This window comes from Protomyctophum parallelum (genome assembly GCF_964188405.1).
Source record: "Protomyctophum parallelum genome assembly, chromosome: 15".
NCBI classification, from domain to species: Eukaryota; Metazoa; Chordata; class Actinopteri; order Myctophiformes; family Myctophidae; genus Protomyctophum; species Protomyctophum parallelum.
In genome coordinates, this window is record NC_139710.1 from 26,069,048 (window position 1) to 26,088,800 (window position 19,753).

A 19,753-nucleotide genomic window follows, 5' to 3' on the forward strand; every position below is an offset into this window, starting at 1 on the left:
ATGCTTTGAATCTGGTGACATGCTTTGAATCTGGTAACATGCTTTGAATCTGGTGACATGATTTGATTCTGGTTACATATGATTTGAATCTGGTGACATGCTTTGAATCTGGTGACATGCTTTGAATCTGGTGACATGCTTTGAATCTGGTGACATGCTTTGAATCTGGTGACATGATTTGAATCTGGTTACATGATTTGAATCTGGTTACATATGATTTGAATCTGGTGACATGCTTTGAATCTGGTGACATGATTTGAATCTGGTTACATGATTTGAATCTGGTTACATATGATTTGAATCTGGTGACATGCTTTGAATCTGGTGACATGATTTGAATCTGGTTACATGATTTGAATCTGGTTACATATGATTTGAATCTGGTGACATGCTTTGAATCTGGTGACATGATTTGAATCTGGTGACATGGGTTTGAATTGAATAGCCTGGAAACCAGACAGTTCAGCCAGAATCCGCTCCTCTGTTTGAATTACATTTCCGCTCCCCCCCCCCCCCACCAATCAGGAACAATGACGTGCAATGGTACACAACTCATATCTGCCCTGTGCAATTTGTGATTACGAGGCCGAAAAGGCAAAGACAAATACAAACTGTAACGTTTGCAATGTTCAATTCCAAATACAAAGAAATCGTTAACAGCAATTATCTGCGTAATTTGTGTAATGGCGACAGCCCTGTGCTGTGAACCTGTATTACCCACAGGTGTTGAGAATCAGTGATTTACACACTAAGCCCTCTATGGGCGAGGCCAGTACGGAACAACATGGCGTCAGGTGTCAGCCTCTATGCTAAACGATGTGCTATCATTTTGACACGCTGACCTCAGTTGCATAATGCCCTGCGTTATGAGTAAACAGACTCGTTGTTTGACACCATGGTAAATATTGCACAGTTGGGTTCTGTTTGTCTTGATTGCAGTGTGTGTGTGTGTGTGTGTGTGTGTGTGTGTGTGTGTGTGTGTGTGTGTGTGCGTGCGCGGGACATTTGACACTTGTAGCACTGCTGCCAAGAGACAGACCAGCTCTCCCTGCAAAACCACCATGCATGTCAGCAAGCAGAAAGATGGCACACGCACACGCACACACACACACACACACACACACGCACACACACACACACACACACACACAAAACACCAAGGAAGCCAGCCAAGACTCTGTAAATGCTAAATGGTGCATTTCTATATACTGTAGTGCTTTACATATATTGTGCATTACATTCACCCATTCACACACCAATGGCGGGGGAAACCATGCAAGGTACCAACTTGTATATCGGGACACAAACTCTGGGGGAACCCGGGATCGAACTGGGAACCTCACGGCTGCTCTACCGGCCACTCTACCCATGAGCCACTCCTGCATAGCTTAAAGATGGACTCATAGCCAGGGTAAACTGAACCCTCGCGATATGCAGTGTGTTTTAAAAAAATAGCAGACCTACAAGCTCATAGCGCGCCACTCGGTGGCGCGCTATGAGCTTGTAGGTCTGCTATTTTTCAATAGCTAAAGTAAGAACGTGACGCTTAAAACACCAAAAGGGGTTCCCGCCAAAAATGGGTTAACAGTTTGACGGTAATTGTTTAATCCAGGGTTCCGCCGCCCGTAATACGACATTCGCGCCTTTTGTTTTGTGTGTTTAATTCGCCGTATTTTAAAAATTAAAAATAAACTCCCGTCTCCCGAGCTGGAGACGAGATCTTCATGTTATGACGACGAAACCGGAAATCAACACATGCTGTGGGCTGCTAGGGCTTCTGGGAAATTGAGGCCAATGCAAATGAACGGGGTACAACGCCTCATAGAGGCGGGTCTCTTGGCGCACCAAGATGGCGGGTGGTGCGATCGTTCATAACAAACGGACCTTTTTTCGCCGGATTTTCAGGGATCAAAAGCCATAATACTTCAGCGTATATACCGGTATGCTCTAAAGGTAATAAAACAATCTCGGCAGCGTGAAATATTTGATTAAAATGCGGGTAAAGTTGGCCCAGGCCGTAGCGTAACGGTCTGGGCACCGGACTGGTGATCCAGTCGCGGTGTGCCGCGGGTTCGACTCCCGGACCCGACACGGCCTTTACCGCATGTCATCCCCCCATCTCTCTCCCGTTTCCTGTCAGCCTACTTTCTATCCCTTAAAAAAATCAATAAAGGCGTAAGCCACAAAAAAATATCTTAAAAAAAAAAAAAAAAAAAATGCGGGTAAAGCGTGATTCGCAGTAGAACTGTTAAGGTACAGGATAGCAAATGAGCAGGAACCCCTCACCCCACCCACGAAATCTCTTAATACACCCTCATTTATTTATTCTGGACATTTAAACCGAATGACACGGGTCCTGAACTCAAGGGCGCAGGACCGCAGAAAGATGAACGTGCATGTGTCAAAATGTTACCCGTGGAATGCCATTTTTTTTTTTTTTTAAGTTTTTAATTATTATTATTGCACATTCCACCAATGCCTGCATGGTACGTGGGAGGAGGTACAGATTGGTGCCAAGCTGTACCTCGTTATGAGATCGATTCAAGGCGTTTCTGCTTTCTTCTGTTCTTCTATTGTATTATTGCTATAGGCATGTAACGATTCACTCAACTCACGATACGATTCGTATCACGATATGATTTTTCATTTCTCTCCAAAAGCACTTGAATATGATGGAATATGACTAAAGCTCACATTTCACTTTTTTTTTGTATAGATTTTTTTATTTCAATGAATCGATTCATACCGTCGGGATTAATATCGATATAATATATCGATATATCGTTACATGCCTAATTATTGCTGCATGCACTATTGGCATGTTTACTTCCCAGTTCCCACCATGCACCACTGCAACAGCTTATGGATGTGAGAACGTGACACAGGGCATGTCTGCACGAGATGAGACAACATGAGATCACCAGAGAGAGAGAGAGAGAGAGAGAGAGAGAGAGAGAGAGAGAGAGAGAGAGAGAGAGAGAGAGAGAGAGAGAGAGAGAGAGAGAGAGAGAGAGAGAGAGAGAGAGAGAGCTCAGAGGGAGGGCTCCTGCCCTCAAGGGGTAAAGTTAGCTTCCCAGGAAAGTGAACACAACACTGTGTGTGTCCTTGACTGTCATGCATGTGTACATGCATGCACACATGCACGCACACACGCATGTACAGTATATGCACGTGTGTGGAAAGCACACAGGGATAAGAGGCACACCCTATATAGCGGTTTGATTTTAGAAGGAATGTGAAAAGCATAAATGAAATGAATCTGAGCTATATACGTATGTTTCCCTTCAGGCTTCCAGGTTGATCCGACTCTGAGATTAGCTTAGCAGACACCGCTGTACCTCCATACTGTATACCTCCATACTGTACCTCCATACTGTACCTCCATACTGTACCTCCATGTACTCAAGATGTTTGTGTTTTTTTCGTACATTAACGGCCCTATACTTGATCATACCCCGCAGCTGCGTTTGAATTTGAATCCGTAAAGGTATAACAGTTTAGGACAGTGGGTTCCCAAAGTGGGGTCCGCGGACCCCCAGGGGTCCTTGAGGAAGTTCCAGGGGGTCCCCAGATAAATGATAGTTAGGAACCAAATGGACCCTTGTGGGTCTGTAACTCAGAGATGGTTCAAATTTGTACACTCTCAGAGTTAAATTAGCTTTGATTTGACATTGTAAATTGGGGTCCCAGAGATAGAAATCCCATTAACCATTAGCATCATGTTGTGCTTTAGCTATTGAAAAATAGCAGACCTACAAGCTCATAGCGCGCCACCGAGTGGCGCGCTACGAGCTTGTAGGTCTGCTATTTTTGAAAAATCAAAGAACGACTGACATTTTTAGAATCTGATCTCAGGTCAGAATGGGTTAATCAGACCAGTGTGTGTCCAGTGGAAACCTCGTATGAATCTGATGGGAATGGGTTGAATTTAACCTGACGCTGCCAGATCCAAGAAGCTTGCTACACAAATTTGTTTCACAGCTTATTGGGATCTGGGATCTCGGAAGCAAATTCGATGACGGGGCTGTTCCTTTTTTTCAAGATACTTGGTAGATGATTGGATGGGACCGTCTGTCTATCACCGTGTGGGCGTGCAAACACAACCAATCATATTGACGTGTCTATATAGCTTCACATTCGGTTTTGCACATATCCCGCCCTTAGCTCACGCTGATTGATTCGAACAACGGATCGGTGTTAGCTCAACTCCCTGAGAGATCCCAGATGGTTGCTGTGTTGGGGAACATGGTTAACCAATACCGCCCCCATCTGGCAGAGTCAGGTTAGGTTAAATTGAGGTCTGTCCGTATCCTAACGCATGTCAAACAAAGTCCTTGAAATGAAAATGGTTGAAAATCACCGCTAGAACCATAAAATTCTTCTCTTATGGGTGTCCCTGGCATATCTTTTCAAATGGGGGTCCGCGGGGAAATTAAGTGTTCATTCAGGGGTTTGGGAACCACTGGTTTAGGACATTATGATCAGATCAGCATTGGGGTCCACCAAACCAAATTCCTACATGTCATGGCAATAAAGGCTTCTGATTCTTATGATCATACAGTACTGTATGTCATCATATCAGTGGAAAGTCTGGAAACCTTTTAAACAAAGCTTAAAACAGCTCGCATTTTAATAAAGAAAAAAGAAAAACCATACTGAACAGTTATGAAATCAATGTCCCGGTTTGTGAAAAATGCATTGCAGTTCTAGTGTACAAAATGTCCAGTACGAAAAAAAAACCGCTGACTAGACCAAGTCAACTCTAAGTCACAGCTAGACAATAACAAGAGAATAAGGCCCGTTGCCAAAACAAAGTTTAGTTTTCACAGTGATGGATACTAGACCCACGCACACACCCCTACGCTGTATACAATGTACTGTGCACCTTCAGGTTTATCTATAAATAGTTCAGCGTCTGTTACTTGAATCAGTGTGCGTGCGGTCTGCCCTCTTTCTCGTTGCACGCACGCACGCACACATGCACGCACGCACGGCATGCACGCTCGTTTATTCATTGAGTCGGTCGGACCAGCCTGCCAGTGTGTGCGCGCGTGCATGTGCGTGCAGTGCAGTGCATGCGTGCGTTTGCAGTGACTTGACTTTACAGCTGTGTTTCTGTTGACTCGCCGTGCTATACAGGTCGTATAGATGCTGTTTACTTTGCCTTTTAGGAAAGAAGGCTGAAGTCATTGAAGGGGAGACCGGCTCAGACTGGTTCAAAGAGAGAGAGAGAATACACCGGAGCAAATAGCAAAATGTCAAAGAACTATGTCAGAGTGTGTGTGTGTGTGTGTGTGTGTGTGTGTGTGTGTGTGTGTGTGTGTGTGTGTTTCTATGCAGCACAGTCCTCAGTGTTCGTTTAACTCTGAGGGGGTCCAAAGTGGATCCCTACAGGACCATTTTGGAGATGTCTGAAATGTCCATGTTATGGAATGCAATCAGAATGCAGGTGTGCAGCAGGTGCATAAAATGGTCGCGGTAGTAACGTCTCTCTCTACTTGATCACACTATACATTGATCACACTATACATTGATCACACTATACATTGTCACACTATACATTGTCACACTATACATTGTCACACATAAAAGTAAAAATGAGCGGATCAAGCTCGGAACGCTTGTAGCTCTGCTACTATATATTTTGAATACTGAAAACAGTAACGGTTTTGGACATATGTGCCCCCTTCCAGTATTTTCACCCACAAGTCGGCCCTAATGAAACTACACAATAGACATTCTGACCTGAGATCAGATTCATACGAGGTTTCCACTGGACACACACTGGTCTGATTAACCCATTCTGACCTGAGATCAGATTCTAAAAATGTCAGTCGTTCTTCGATTATTCAAAAATAGCAGACCTACAAGCTCGTATCGCGCCACTCGGTGGCGCGATATGAGCTTGTAGATCTGCTATTTTTCAATAGCTAAAGCATAACATGATGCTTTAGCTATTGGGCACCAAAATGGGTGCCCATTCAGAATGGGTTAACACAGTTGGAATGTTAAAGAATGTTTTTATTCCATCAGAAAGTCGTTTTAGTGTCATTAATGTCTCTGTAATTAAAGATTATTTGCGTATTTTGGGGGTGTGAACATTCCTGCACGTATTTACATAGAGTCGTTTGGATTGGCCGTAGCTATCTTTGTTCTCCAGCTCAAGCCGCTGCACAGATTAGTTGCAGTGTTTCTGTGACAATATTAAACACAACAACATCATTATTGTTAACTTGATATGATGCTGTTGGATCTTGTAATAAAAGTATAAATTAAGTGATTACCCGTCGTCCACTGAAGAAAAAAAAAGTCGTTGCCAGTTTTGTGTTTGTGGTCTCCAAACCACACACAGCTGTGCATTCTGACAAGATTGTTTTAGTGACTTCTGCCCTTTATTTCAGTGCACACATGAAACTATGTGCGGTTTCCACCCGAAAGGGATTATTTATCGTTGCCGTTTCCCGGAGTGTGTCGCACAACAGTAGAGAAAAGAGACAAGCTCACAAAGTGTCGCATTAAGATGAGCTAGTAAAATAAATTCTCTGAAGTAAGTAACCACATTTTGGACAAACTTGGACAAAGACATGGTACAGTGGGTCTCACGCCATTTGAATGCTTGTTCCACAGGTTGCCAATCCAACATAATCACCTCCAGGGTAGCATGCATTCGGCCTGTACTGTGTGTGAATGCATGCGTGCGTGTGTGCGTGCGTGCAATCCGTACATGTGTGTGTGTCTGTTTGTCCGCACCTAATCATGCATACCATCAAAAGTAATTGGCAGACACCCTTGTAACTTTAAAGGACCATCAGACTAGAATAAATTGCTCATCTTATGTGGCATTAATGACATAATTTAATTCTTTACTTGTTTACCTTATCCATGCACTTTTCTTGTTTTGTTACCGAATTTAGTTTATCATACAAGTTATGTCCCTGCTCTGGCACAGGCCGACAGTAGATTAACACCAACATAAACATAACAACCTACAGTAGCCTAATCCCAAACCCTCCGGAGCACAATAATCTCACAATGCATGTTCACGTCAGTGCGACCTGTCTTAGAGTCTTTATCCCCTTTGATCGAATTTAGAGCGCCGACGCAGCAACACTAACGAGTGTCGACATCACAGACATGTGCAGGTGACAAACAAACATGCCGTTAATGGTCGTTCTCTCAAGCGGACGCACGCGCACGCGCGCGCACACACACACACACACACACACACACACACACACACACACACACACACACACACACACACACACACACACACACACACACACACACACACACACACACACACACACACACACACACACACACACACACACACACACACACACACACACACACACACACACACACACACACACACACACACACACACACACCTCTTCTTGCAAAAGAGAGCGTGGGGCAGCAAGCCTGAACCTGACCCTTACATTTCAATTGGCAACAAAGGAATTAACATCACACTTTGCACAATTATAAATGAACAGTGCAGCATGACACAAATCTGTTTGTCCTATAGCGATGACAAAATCACTTAGTATGTGTTCACTGTACCAACAATATGTCTCCATATTGTGATGACCCATCCGGTGGGGTTGGTTTGGTTGAATACTAATTGTTGTTCTCTCTCACTGCTTGTTTGATTATACTTGTTTGAAGTAGTTTCGGTGCTGTTGCTTTCTGCACTCGCACATACAGTCCATGTTCACACAGCCATACACACTTTACACTACTGATGTCACTGACCACTCACACCTCATACATTTTGCACCTTTTTTTAGTTATAAATAAAATAATGTTAAGTTTAATCCTGTGTGTCGTCTCCCTTTTTGTCATGATGTGAGCCAGTTCATGACAATATACAGTCTAGTCTGGTTGCAATGCATTAGTGCCATGTGTCTTTTCATGCAACAACACAACTTGCCAAAAACATTTTCGTCATCGTCACGCATGCCTCAGGCAGACAGAAACGTTGATAATAAGTAGGCAATGGTGGAGATATGTGTGTGTGTGTGTGTGTGTGTGTGTGTGGCACCTTTCCAGTTTTATTTTGTTCATTTATTTCGATCGCTGCACACATCTCCGCGTCATGTGTTGCGGTGTATGTGCTTTAATTATACTCCCATGTTGATATGCCCAGGGCGGCTTGTGTTTTTTTTGTATTTTCTTTTGGCTCGCGTTGTGTGGGAGAGACTGTCTGGGGCCTATACTGTTGTCCCCTTTGGCTAAATGAAAGAAGGAAGAGTGCCTCCATATTATACCATGTGCCAAAAACGGTTTAACAGTGACAACGTTTTCATCGAGGCACGTTGGCATGGGTGAATGAAATGAAATATCTCTATGGAAAAGTTGTTGTTATACCCAATAACTCCCGATCTGCAAACAGTGTGAAAGAACCCCCCCCATACACACACTACAGTGCTCTGTTTGCAACAATTAGCACAATGTGTAAAATGATGATTTATGGGTACTAGTCCTTACCCGTTCTGATATATTTCAACTTGTATAATATATTTGTGTGTGTGTGTGTGTGTGTTTTTATGAATAAAAACAGCAGTATAACATTAAAGTATTCTTCCAAATGCATGGTAGGGAAACGTTTTCATGGCAAGAGCAAGGACCGCAGCATTTACACTTATTAGCCCACAGAGCCCCATTTGAAAAGTATCAAGGACCCCCAGTTTGACATGCAGCTATATATGGACAGTCGCACAGATCCAATTTGCAGGTGGATTTGCTTCCAAAACGGTCTCAATTGTGAGCTTTGGCTTGAGAGAACTCATGGCTTTTGCAACCTGTGATGTTGTGAGCTTGTAGATTAGCTGTTTTCACCAGAGCGTGCGCTGTAGCCACTTCACGCTGTGTGTGTGTGTGACTTATGCTTATTAAGACAGTTGTATCTCGTGTTGTGTTTATAGCTAACTGAAAAGTGAAAACGGCCACGCGATGACGCACGCGCACACATACGAACGTGCGCACTCACAGCTTAAGTAGTTTACACACACACATGCTCACAGCGAAAGTAGTCTGCACACACACACACACACAACCTCCGTGTTGGCTGGGGGCGGTGTGAAAAAGGGTATAGGTGCGTGGAAGAATGCGCTAGGGTCCTTGAGGCTGTTCTTCGTGGCATGTTGTTTGTTGTATGTAGTAATTGTGTCGATGCGTAAGGGGGTTGGAAATATCCCGATCGCTCGCCCGCTGTCTATTGCGAGCAAAATTGACAGCGGGCGAAACAACTGAAGTTAGGCGGAAAACTCGCGAGCAAAATTGACAGCAGGCGAAACAACTCAAGTTACGCGGAAAACTGTGTCCCAGTATTAATCAGTGACCGTCCCAAAATGCAATTCACTGGTGACACGTGATTTCTGGGGAGAGGAGTTTTGCCGCCCTGTGGCTGCGGGGGGTACTGCATGCGTTTTTAATTCACTAATAAATTAATTAATAATCATTAATGTGTCAAATCGAAAAAAGGGCTCCGTTACGCCCTCCATATTCATATGGTCAATGCCTGTGTGAAAAGTGGGAGCGATTGGTGCAGGCAATGAGGAGATAATGAGGAGATAATGCGGTCGGACACACACTCACTCACTCACACACACATACACACACTCAGACATTCGCTCTATTATAGTATAGATTATCATTCCTGTATTCCTGCCACTTGATGTAATTTACGGTATTTGGATATTTGCTTAGAAAATGTGCAAAAAAATAGGTTGGTTATTCAGGACAGCCATATCAGCCATAGCGTCTGTCGGGTGGAAAACGGCATAATAGCAGATCTACAAGTTTGAAACCTGTGCAGCGCTTCAAGCTCGTACGATCTCCTACATTCGCCGCTTTTGTGTACAACGCCATAATATTAAGTAGGGCATTCATCTACGAAAAAGCACACACACACACAAAGTTGCAGTTACAACATGGAGATAAGAGTTTTCTGCCCGACAGCGACAGAGAGTATACGGCTGTGTGTGTCCACGCGCATGTGTGCGTGCGCGTGTGCGTTCCACTCACACGTCTCCGCGCACCAGTCCGTACACGGTGTGGATGTCCCAGGAGAAGCCGCCCAGCAGCACGATGACCAGCACGACGATGACCAGCGCGGGGAGTCCCCAGCCCAGCAGGAAGTAGAGCAGGTAGCGGCGCTCCGTGTGCTCGTCGTTCATCACCAGCACCTGCCAGAAGTTGATGGCCTGACAGGAAATGAACACAATCACGTTAAATGACCCATTTGGACGCGAGTTAAAAAACATTCACCTTGACAGAATATATATTCAAAGATTTGCGCCACATTTTTAACGATTTTTTTCAAAAAACAGCAGACCTACAAGCTCGTGGCGCGCCATGAGCTTGTAGATCTGCTGTTTTTCAATAGCTAAAGTATAACATTATGTTTAAAACACCAAAAGGGGTTCCCGCCCCCAAAATGGGTTGACTTCCTGAACAATCCACACAAAAAATATTCATAATAGCCCAAAACAAAAATCACAGATATATATATATATATATGTTTTCTTTGTCCGTTTGTCCCACGCAAGTGTCGAAAATCTGGTGTTCTTTGACATATAGTTCACGATACAAAGGGGCAGTAAAAAATAACTGGAAGGAGAGGAAGTTTGTCATCGGATAAGAATTGTATACCATGCACACACACACATGCGCGCGCACACACACACACACACACACACACACACACACACACACACACACAGGTTACATCACACCTTCAATAGCCGTGTTTACTCAGTAATCCAGAAGGCTTTCATATTCTGCTCATCCATCTGATACGGCCATTAGTGCTGCTGTTTGTCGTTACATAAGAAGCCTCCACACCTGTTGGATGCATACTGCACACACGGGCAGAAGCAACGCTGTACAGTATCCGCTCTGTGTCCATATCAGATGGCTCAAACACAACACAACAACAGGCCAGGACATCCATTCTCACACACACACACACACACACACACACACACACACACACACACACACACACACACACACACACACACACACACACACACACACACACACACACACACACACACACACACACACACACACACACACACACACACACACACACACACACACACACACACACACACGTGTTCTGTTCCTCATGGCGCGCCTGTACCCGCGACTATACCTACAGTGTGTTCTCTGGAGAAACGTGTGCTATATATCGTATGTCTCCCCAAGAAGGGTTTTCAAAATGCGTCCAACCTTTACCGTTAAAACAGTCAATCTGTACTTTTGGAGTCTCTGGAAAAAAGTGCTGTGGTGGTTCTCAAATACACCATGGTCAGGTTGTGGCCTCCTGGTGGCGCTGTAACAGGCCAATGTGAAAAGGGTGCCATTTGTTCCACCTGTTGGTGGCGCTATAACAGGTCAATGTGAAATGGGTGGGCTATATTCCTCAGCCTATAGTAGGAAAGTGCGTGGAAGATGTCGCGTCAAATTGCACGCTGCGTTCATGATTGGATGCTTTTTGTTCAAAACGGGCCAATCCTGCAACATTTGAAAGCCAATGTTAGCCAATTAGGATGGAATATGAAATATCGGACGGATGCGTCTTGAGCACATGACTATGGAGAAACACACACACACACACACACACGGACGGACGGACGGACGGACGGAGGGCAAAACATACTCTCTCCCCATGCCTTTGGCCTGGTGGAGACAAAAATCAGCCCTCCTATGAGACACAGACCAATGAGCATTAATGAGGACCAATTATATGAAGATAAAGATAGGTTGAAAATGGGTGACGTCGTCCTTTAAGAAGACATTAGTATTACTCTCAGCCCAGGAGAAAGGGACTACTCTAAACGTGTAGAGAAACGGCATGTTTGCTTCAAGGACAAATCTTAGCAATTCACCTATCGTCTTTGTCAGGTGGAAACCTCATAATGTCCAAAACTGTTACTTTGCAGGATTCAAATAAAAATAAATAGCTGAAAGTAGCAGATCTACAAGCTCAAAGCGCGTCGCTTTGTGCCACGGCTTGAGCTTGCAGAACTGTTACTTTTGTAGGCCTCAGGCCTCAACTCGTAATGGATTAAACAAATCACGAGAAGCAGACGGTTTTGGACACCCGACAGAGACATGAATATCTTATCCTTTCATGTCCATTGATCAAATGGATGATGCACACAGACGCAGCAGGCCAGGTCTACTCCAATACTTTTTATTTAAATTTATTTATTTATTGTTTGTGGTGTGGAGAGGGAAACAGCGAGACAGGAAACCCAAGTTGCGTGAGAAGTTTACTGTAGACTCCACATAAATACAATTATACAATACAGACTCTCTGTAGTGAGAATAATAACAACAACAATCGTAACCCGGAACCGGAAGCACTGAGTCCTCCATGTTTCCCCCGTGCTCTTAAAGGCACCATTACCCCTCGGGTGAATGTCTCTCACAGTCTCTCACAGCCTCTAGATGTGGGTCACCACACAGGCCCCCCCAGAATTCACCCACATAAAGGTGCACGGAACAGCATAAACACCCAAAAACAATCGCATTCCCAAAGAGAACTGTCAACGCGGTGGGGGACGGATTAACCGTCCAAAACGGCTGCGCTTCGCAGGAAGGGGATCAAGTTCAGGAGGAGGGGGCGGGACCGGTTTTGGGGGACGCCCACGACGCGGCGGCACGGCCACCCGAACCGGTACATCAGCCTCCAAGTGGGCAGGTTTAAGACGGTCTATAGAAACCAGCTCCGGCCTGCCTCCCATGTCCACCACAAAGTTCTTCGCACCATGCTCCAGAACCCGGTAGGGCCCGTCGTAGGGGGGCTGCAGCGGAGTCCGATGTGCGTCGTGCCTAATAAATACGTATTTGGCCACTGGTAGGTCCCTAGGGACATAGGACTGGGGGAGGCAGTGGTGAGACGTCGGGATTGGAATAAGGGCGTCGGCCACGCCCTTGGACACAGCCCCGATGAGCGGCCGCCGACCAGGGGGCTGTGGCCTCTGGAAGAAACTCCCCCGGGACCCGCAGCGGCTGGCCGTAGACCAGCTCGGCGGATGAGGCCTGGAGGTCCTCCTTGGGGGCGGAGCGAAGACCCAGCATGACCCAGGGGAGGCGATCGGCCCAGCTGCTGTCCGTCAGGCTGGCCCGAAGAGAGGCCTTCATGTCCCGATGGAACCGCTCGCACAGTCCGTTGCTCTTCGGGTTGTAAGCTGTAGTGCGGTGAATCTTCACCCCCAGGTGCTCCGCCACTGCAGTCCAGAGCTCCGATGTGAACTGGGGACCCCGGTCACTGGTGATGTCCCCTGGCGTGCCGAAGCGGGCCACCCAGCACCCGATGAAAGCCCTGGCCACCTCCGCCGCTGTCGTGGAGGACAGAGGAACCGCCTCCGGCCACCTGGTGGTCCTGTCCACCATGGTGAAGAGGTGAGTAAATCCCCGGGAGGCGGGCAGGGGGCCCACAAGGTCCACATTCACGTGGTCGAAACGCCTCTCTGGCACTTTAAACGGTGCCAAGGGGGCCTTGGTATGCCGGTGGACCTTGGCACGCTGACACGCCACACACGAGCCTGCCCAGGCCTTGACGTCCCTCCGGAGTCCAGGCCAAACAAACTTGGCCCCCACCAGCTTGGTAGAGGCCTTCCCACCCGGGTGGGAAAGTCCGTGAATGGTGTCGAAAACACGGCGCCGCCAGGCAGCCGGCACCATGGGGCGTGGTTGACCGGTGGAAACGTCGCAGAGGAGAGTGGTGTCGGCTGCGTCGAACACCACGTCCTCCAGCCGCAGCGCGGTAGGAGCCGACCGGTAGTCCAGCAGTTCTTTGTCTGCGGCCTGATCCGCCGCCATTGCGGCATAGTCCAATCCCAGGTGGACGGATGCCGCCACTGCCCGAGAGAGGCAGTCAGCGACCAAGTTATGCTTGCCTGCTACATGCCGGATATCCGTGGTGAACTCGGAGATCGCCGAGAGGTGACGCTGCTGACGGCCAGACCACGGCTCCGCCGTCTTCGCCATGGAGAAGGTCAGCGGCTTGTGGTCCACGAAGGCGGTGAACCGGCGCCCCTCCAACAGGAACCTGAAGTGCCGGGTGGCGAGGAACAGACCCAGCAGTTCCCTGTCGAAGGTGCTGTATTTGCGTTCCGCGTCCCGGAGCTGCTTGCTGAAGAAAGCCAGTGGCTGCCAGGCCCCGCCCACCCACTGTTCGCACACTGCCCCCACCGCATAGTCAGAGGCGTCCGTTGTAAGTGCGATCGGGGCAGAAGGAGACGGGTGCGCGAGCAGAGCTGCGTTGGCCAGTGCGGTCTTGGCAGCCTCGAAGGCTGTACTCATCTCCGGGGACCAGTCCAAGTCGTCCTTGACCGCTTTGCCCCTCAGGGCCTCATACAAGGGACGCATAAGGCGGGCAGCATGGGGCAGGAACCGGTTGTAGAAGTTCACCATCCCTAGAAACTCCTGTAGCGACTGCACTGTGCGGGGACGAGGAAACCGGGCGACGGCCTCCACCCTGGCGGGCAGCGGGGAAGCTCCTCGTGGCGTGACGTAGTGTCCAAGGAATGTGATGGATGACTGCCCGAACTGGCACTTGGCCGGGTTGATGATTAGGCCGTGCTCGCTGAGCCGCTCAAACAACTGGCGGAGGTGGGTCATGTGTTCGTCGACGGAAGTGCTGGCTATGAGAATGTCATCCAGAAAGACAAACAAAAACGGCATGTCTCGGAGCACAGAGTCCATCAGACGTTGAAACGTCTGCGCCGCCCCCCTAAGGCCAAAGGGCATTCGCAGGAATTCAAAAAGGCCAAAGGGGGTGATGACCGCCGTCTTCGGTACATCCTGTGGATGCACTGGCACCTGGTGATATCCGCGCACCAGGTCCACCTTGGAGAAAACAACAGCCCCCGCCAGGTGAGCATTGAAGTCCTGAATGTGCGGGACGGGGTACCGGTCAGGGGTCGTGGCGTCATTCAGGCGACGGAAATCGCCACACGGGCGCCAACCACCGCCCGCCTTCGTGACCATATGCAGGGGAGAAGCCCACGGACTGTCCGAGCGGCGCACTATGCCGAGGCGCTCCATAGTTGAGAACTCCTCTCTGGCGATGGCGAGCTTGGCCGAGTCAAGGCGCCGGGCCCGGGCGTAGACTGGGGGGCCCACGGTGGTCATATGGTGCTCCACGCCATGCTTAGCCACCGCGGATGAGAACGTGGGCGTGGTGAGGACAGGAAAACTGGCGAGCAGTCGTTGATATGGATCTCCAGTGGCGAGCGTGTTAGACAGGCAGAGCGCTCCGCCCCCCCCCAGCGTGCAGGGGTACGAAGCGAAAGAAACAGCATCAATCAGGCGACAGTTCTTAACATCCACCAGTAGGCTGAAAGCACAGAGGAAATCCGCTCCCAGGAGTGGCGTGGACACAGCGGCCATGACGAAGTCCCAGCCGAAACGCCGCCCGCCAAAACACACCTCCACGTACCTGGTGCCGTAGGTGCGTATGGGTGTGCCATTAGCCGCGTCCATCTGGGGGCCGTGTCCACCGGCCACGGTGTCCACGGCTTGTGCTGGCAGGATGCTGCGTTGCGCGCCGGAGTCTACCAGCAGCCGCCGGCCCGATGAAGAGTCGGAGATGAACAACAGCTTGGAGTCACGGCCGGTGCTCATAGCTGCTAATGAGCGCCGGCTCTGGCGTTTCCCTGTGTCTTGAAACTGCATGGCTTGCGACACTGCTTGGCTTTGGCTCCAAACCTGGCGTGGTAATAACAGAGCCCGTCGTCGGATTGACGGCGGGCCGTCACAGCCGCTGCAGTGTCTGTGTAGTCCTCCAGGGGTGGGGGCGGGGTCCCGTAGCTCTGGTGGGGCAACAGGGCATGGACAAACTGCTGTCGGTTGGCGAGGAACACCCTGTCCGCCTCTGCAGCCAGGCCACGATAATCCTTTGTGGAGGAGAGGGGGGAACTGGCTAGTGCTGTGCGCACAGGCACTGGAAGCTGCCGCAGGAAAACGTGTGTAAACAAAAACGATGGATCAGCTGACCCCAGCACAGCCAGCATTCTTTCCATCAACTCCGACGGTTTCCCGTCCCCGAGGCCGTTGAGAGACAGCAGACGGTCCGCCTTCTCCAGCTCCGACAGCTCATAAAGTTTCAACAGGAATGTCTTTAAAGCCCCGTACTTGCCGTCAGCCGGTGGATCCTCCAACAGCATCATTGCGCGCGCGGTGGTCGAAGCATCCAACGCTGCCACTACATGGAAATATTTCGTGACATCCTGTGTTATTCCTCTTAGCTGGAATTGAGCCTCGATGTGCTGAAACCACGGCCGCGGGTTTTGTTGCCAAAAGTCGGGCAGCTTGACCGTAGCCGCATATATATTTGCATGCACGTTAGCGTCGTTAGCACCGTTCGGTGCGGCGGCGGGGTTGTTATCCATTGTTGTTGTCCGTTCGTTGTTCGAATTCACAGTCGCGGTCACCAATGTGGAGAGGGAAACAGCGAGACAGGAAACCCAAGTTGCGTGAGAAGTTTACTGTAGACTCCACATAAATACAATTATACAATACAGACTCTCTGTAGTGAGAATAATAACAACAACAATCGTAACCCGGAACCGGAAGCACTGAGTCCTCCATGTTTCCCCCGTGCTCTTAAAGGCACCATTACCCCTCGGGTGAATGTCTCTCACAGTCTCTCACAGCCTCTAGATGTGGGTCACCACAGTGGCTTATTTCACCTTATTTATTTATATATAGGCTATATATATATATATATATAAATATATATATATATATATTTTTTTTTTATAGAGCGATAGACAGTACATGCAGTAAAGGCCGTCTGGATCGGGAGTCAAACTGGCTGGCCAGACTGGACTATACCAGCCAGGGTGCCTGGGACAAAAAATCTAAGAACGACTGACATAGAAACATAGCTTTTTCAGAAAACTGTCAGGATATAGAAGACATTTTTAGAATCTGATCTCAGGTCAAAATGGGTTAAGTAACATTTTGAGGTATTTCCAAGTATGTCAGTACTTTTACTCCCCTACTGTATACATCTCAGAGGCAAATATTATACTTTTACTCCACGATAAACTGCGTGCATGTCTACCACAGTGTGTAGTGTATAGTGGAGCAGGGTGGCGATGCAGCAAGGTCATTGTGTTATGCAACACTGTGCGGTGTGCAGCCATTTAGTCAGCACACGGCTGCTTCTCGTTGTGCTAATTCAATTATGGTCATTTTTCTATGCGATGGCATTCTTTCAGGCACGCGTGCGCACACACACGCTCAGTATGCACGTTGCACGCACACGCGCTCAAAAGTGACAGAGCCAACCTTTCAATATAGGACCTGACCTGAGAGATATGCTGGCGCCCATCTGGATTTGGCACTTAGCTGAAAGCAGCTACAGTACCTGATATCACAGTGTTCGCGCGGGTGTGTGTGTGTGTGTGTGTGTGTGTGTGTCCAGAGATCATCATCATCATCATGTTCAGCAACTATGAGTGCTGACTGGCCAGCGGAACAATGTGAGCTAGCAGGCGGGCGAGTGTGAGTGAGTGAGTGAGTGAGTGAGTGAGTGAGTGATTTAGTGAGTGAGTGATTTAGTGAGTGAGTGAGTGATTTAGTGAGTGAGTGATTTAGTGAGTGAGTGAGTGAGTGAGTGATTTAGTGAGTGAGTGATTTAGTGAGTGAGTGAGTGAGTGATTTAGTGAGTGAGTGATTTAGTGAGTGAGTGAGTGATTTAGTGAGTGAGTGATTTAGTGAGTGAGTGATTTAGTGAGTGAGTGATTTAGTGAGTGAGTGAGTGAGTGATTTAGTGAGTGAGTGATTTAGTGAGTGAGTGATTTAGTGAGTGAGTGATTTAGTGAGTGAGTGAGTGAGTGATTTAGTGAGTGAGTGATTTAGTGAGTGAGTGATTTAGTGAGTGAGTGATTTAGTGAGTGAGTGATTTAGTGAGTGAGTGATTTAGTGAGTGAGTGATTTAGTGAGTGAGTGATTTAGTGAGTGAGTGAGTGAGTGATTTAGTGAGTGAGTGAGCGATTAAACACATGAACCTTAATATCTCTACTGTGAGCATCAAGTCATAATAGGCTGCAAAGCAGCTAAAATAGAGGGTATGCGTGACATCATCATCATACCCGGAGGTTATGTGGGAACGCCGGCTACTGAGTGTCAAAAAACCTACTTTCTGACCTTGACAGCCCATATACATCCAAACCGAAAAGTCCTATCTTGATTGCTTTAAACATTACATTCACTTTGTTGCTCGATTTGCCATTCACTTTATACCCTCTAATTGGCTGACATGTTGTGAGGTTTACAGATCTGCTATTTCCGGCTTGTTGGCGAAGAATATTTAGATATGCAGTGTTGAACGATTCAGCAAAACACATGGTGGAGTAGATAGATATGCTACTAGCCGACGCTACAACAATGAGGAACGTAAAGGAAACAAAAATATAATAGAGAAAGCAGACGTGAGGAAAGAAAGAGCATGGCCTTAATAACAGCTTATTAATGCACTTAAAACATTCTATTAAGTCTGTTTTTGTCTGGGCTGTTTTTCCACCCAAAATTCCTTCCAGCATGAATCACAGTGTTTGTGCTGTTTCACCACCAGTAATGGTAGTAGAAACATTACCATGTGTGTCTACGTCAAGTTTAATCTCTGTGCCAAATCCTCCAAATTCGACCACTTTGCTAGCCTAGATTCATGCCGGGTCACGCACTCAAACGCGACTGAAATCAGTAGTGATGTCGTCTGAGAACTTTAATCCGTGTCCCCTTTAGGCCTCAACGCTTTTATCCTTTAAGACATCTAAGAGGCAAGTCAGGCAACGTTAGCCCAGAAACCCGCCGGGACATTAAACACTGAATTCCACAGGGTTAACACTACTGTACCGTAGAGAGCACGTCCCTGTCTCCTTTGTGACTTAAAGGGCTTTATATTGTAGTGCCAGGAGTCATTATGTCCACTACGCTGAACAACAATTATATTATCCTGTAAAACACCCACTAATGGTTAATGGTTACCGACGGTGGTGGAAAGTGAAGCACATCCTGTATGTAAGTACATCCACCTCTAAATGGCTTATATTCCAACGTTGTGTTTACAGCGTCACACAAAAGTAGCAGATCTACAAGCTAACCTGAAAAGTGAGTTTTGACACATGAAGTTTCCACCCGACAGAGACCACATATTTATAAGTGCAGTTTTTAGTTTATTTTTGATATGTGTTTTTCACTTGAGCATTTCCATTTTTGTATACGTCGTTTACACATCTACTCCACTACATGTGGAGTAGATGTGTAAACATTGTACATTTCTTACTCTGTGACAATCGATTGAAACCTTTAGTTACTATCGTTACTTTGTAGATTTGGGTTATTATGAAAAGACATTCAACTTTGTTGAGAGTATATACACAGCAATGGTTGACGAGGATTTCATTCACTTGTTTGTTTGGGTTTTTTAAACGGGGGTCGGCCGGTTTTGACCTCATTGGAGGTCTTCCGTTTTGGAATTTTGAATACTGCAAAGTAACAGTTTTGGACATTATGAGGACACATGAGGATAGGAGGAGAGCACATCAGCTGTGCATGAGGGGCGGGCAGGGATCAGCTTGGGGGGGGTATTCCCCCATCGACACCGTGTTCTCCTCTCCTCCGCGTACGCGCTGACGCACGTGAACTCCTGCTCCATAAGTTCACTGCATTCCTGCATCCATCAGCAGGTCACAAGTCATCTATAATACACTCC

General features: G+C 47.4%; 1 protein-coding gene across 1 annotated transcript in view; it reads right to left on the minus strand.

Moving 5' to 3' along the window:
- Nucleotides 1-19,753, minus strand: part of adgrv1 (adhesion G protein-coupled receptor V1) — a gene marked incomplete at its 5' end in the record, with an annotated part of 354,615 nt that overhangs the window by 46,939 nt on the left and 287,923 nt on the right. Inside the window, 1 exon segment of the mRNA XM_083783399.1 lies at nucleotides 10,036-10,214. Within this exon segment, the coding sequence (XP_083639525.1) occupies nucleotides 10,036-10,214 (179 nt within the window).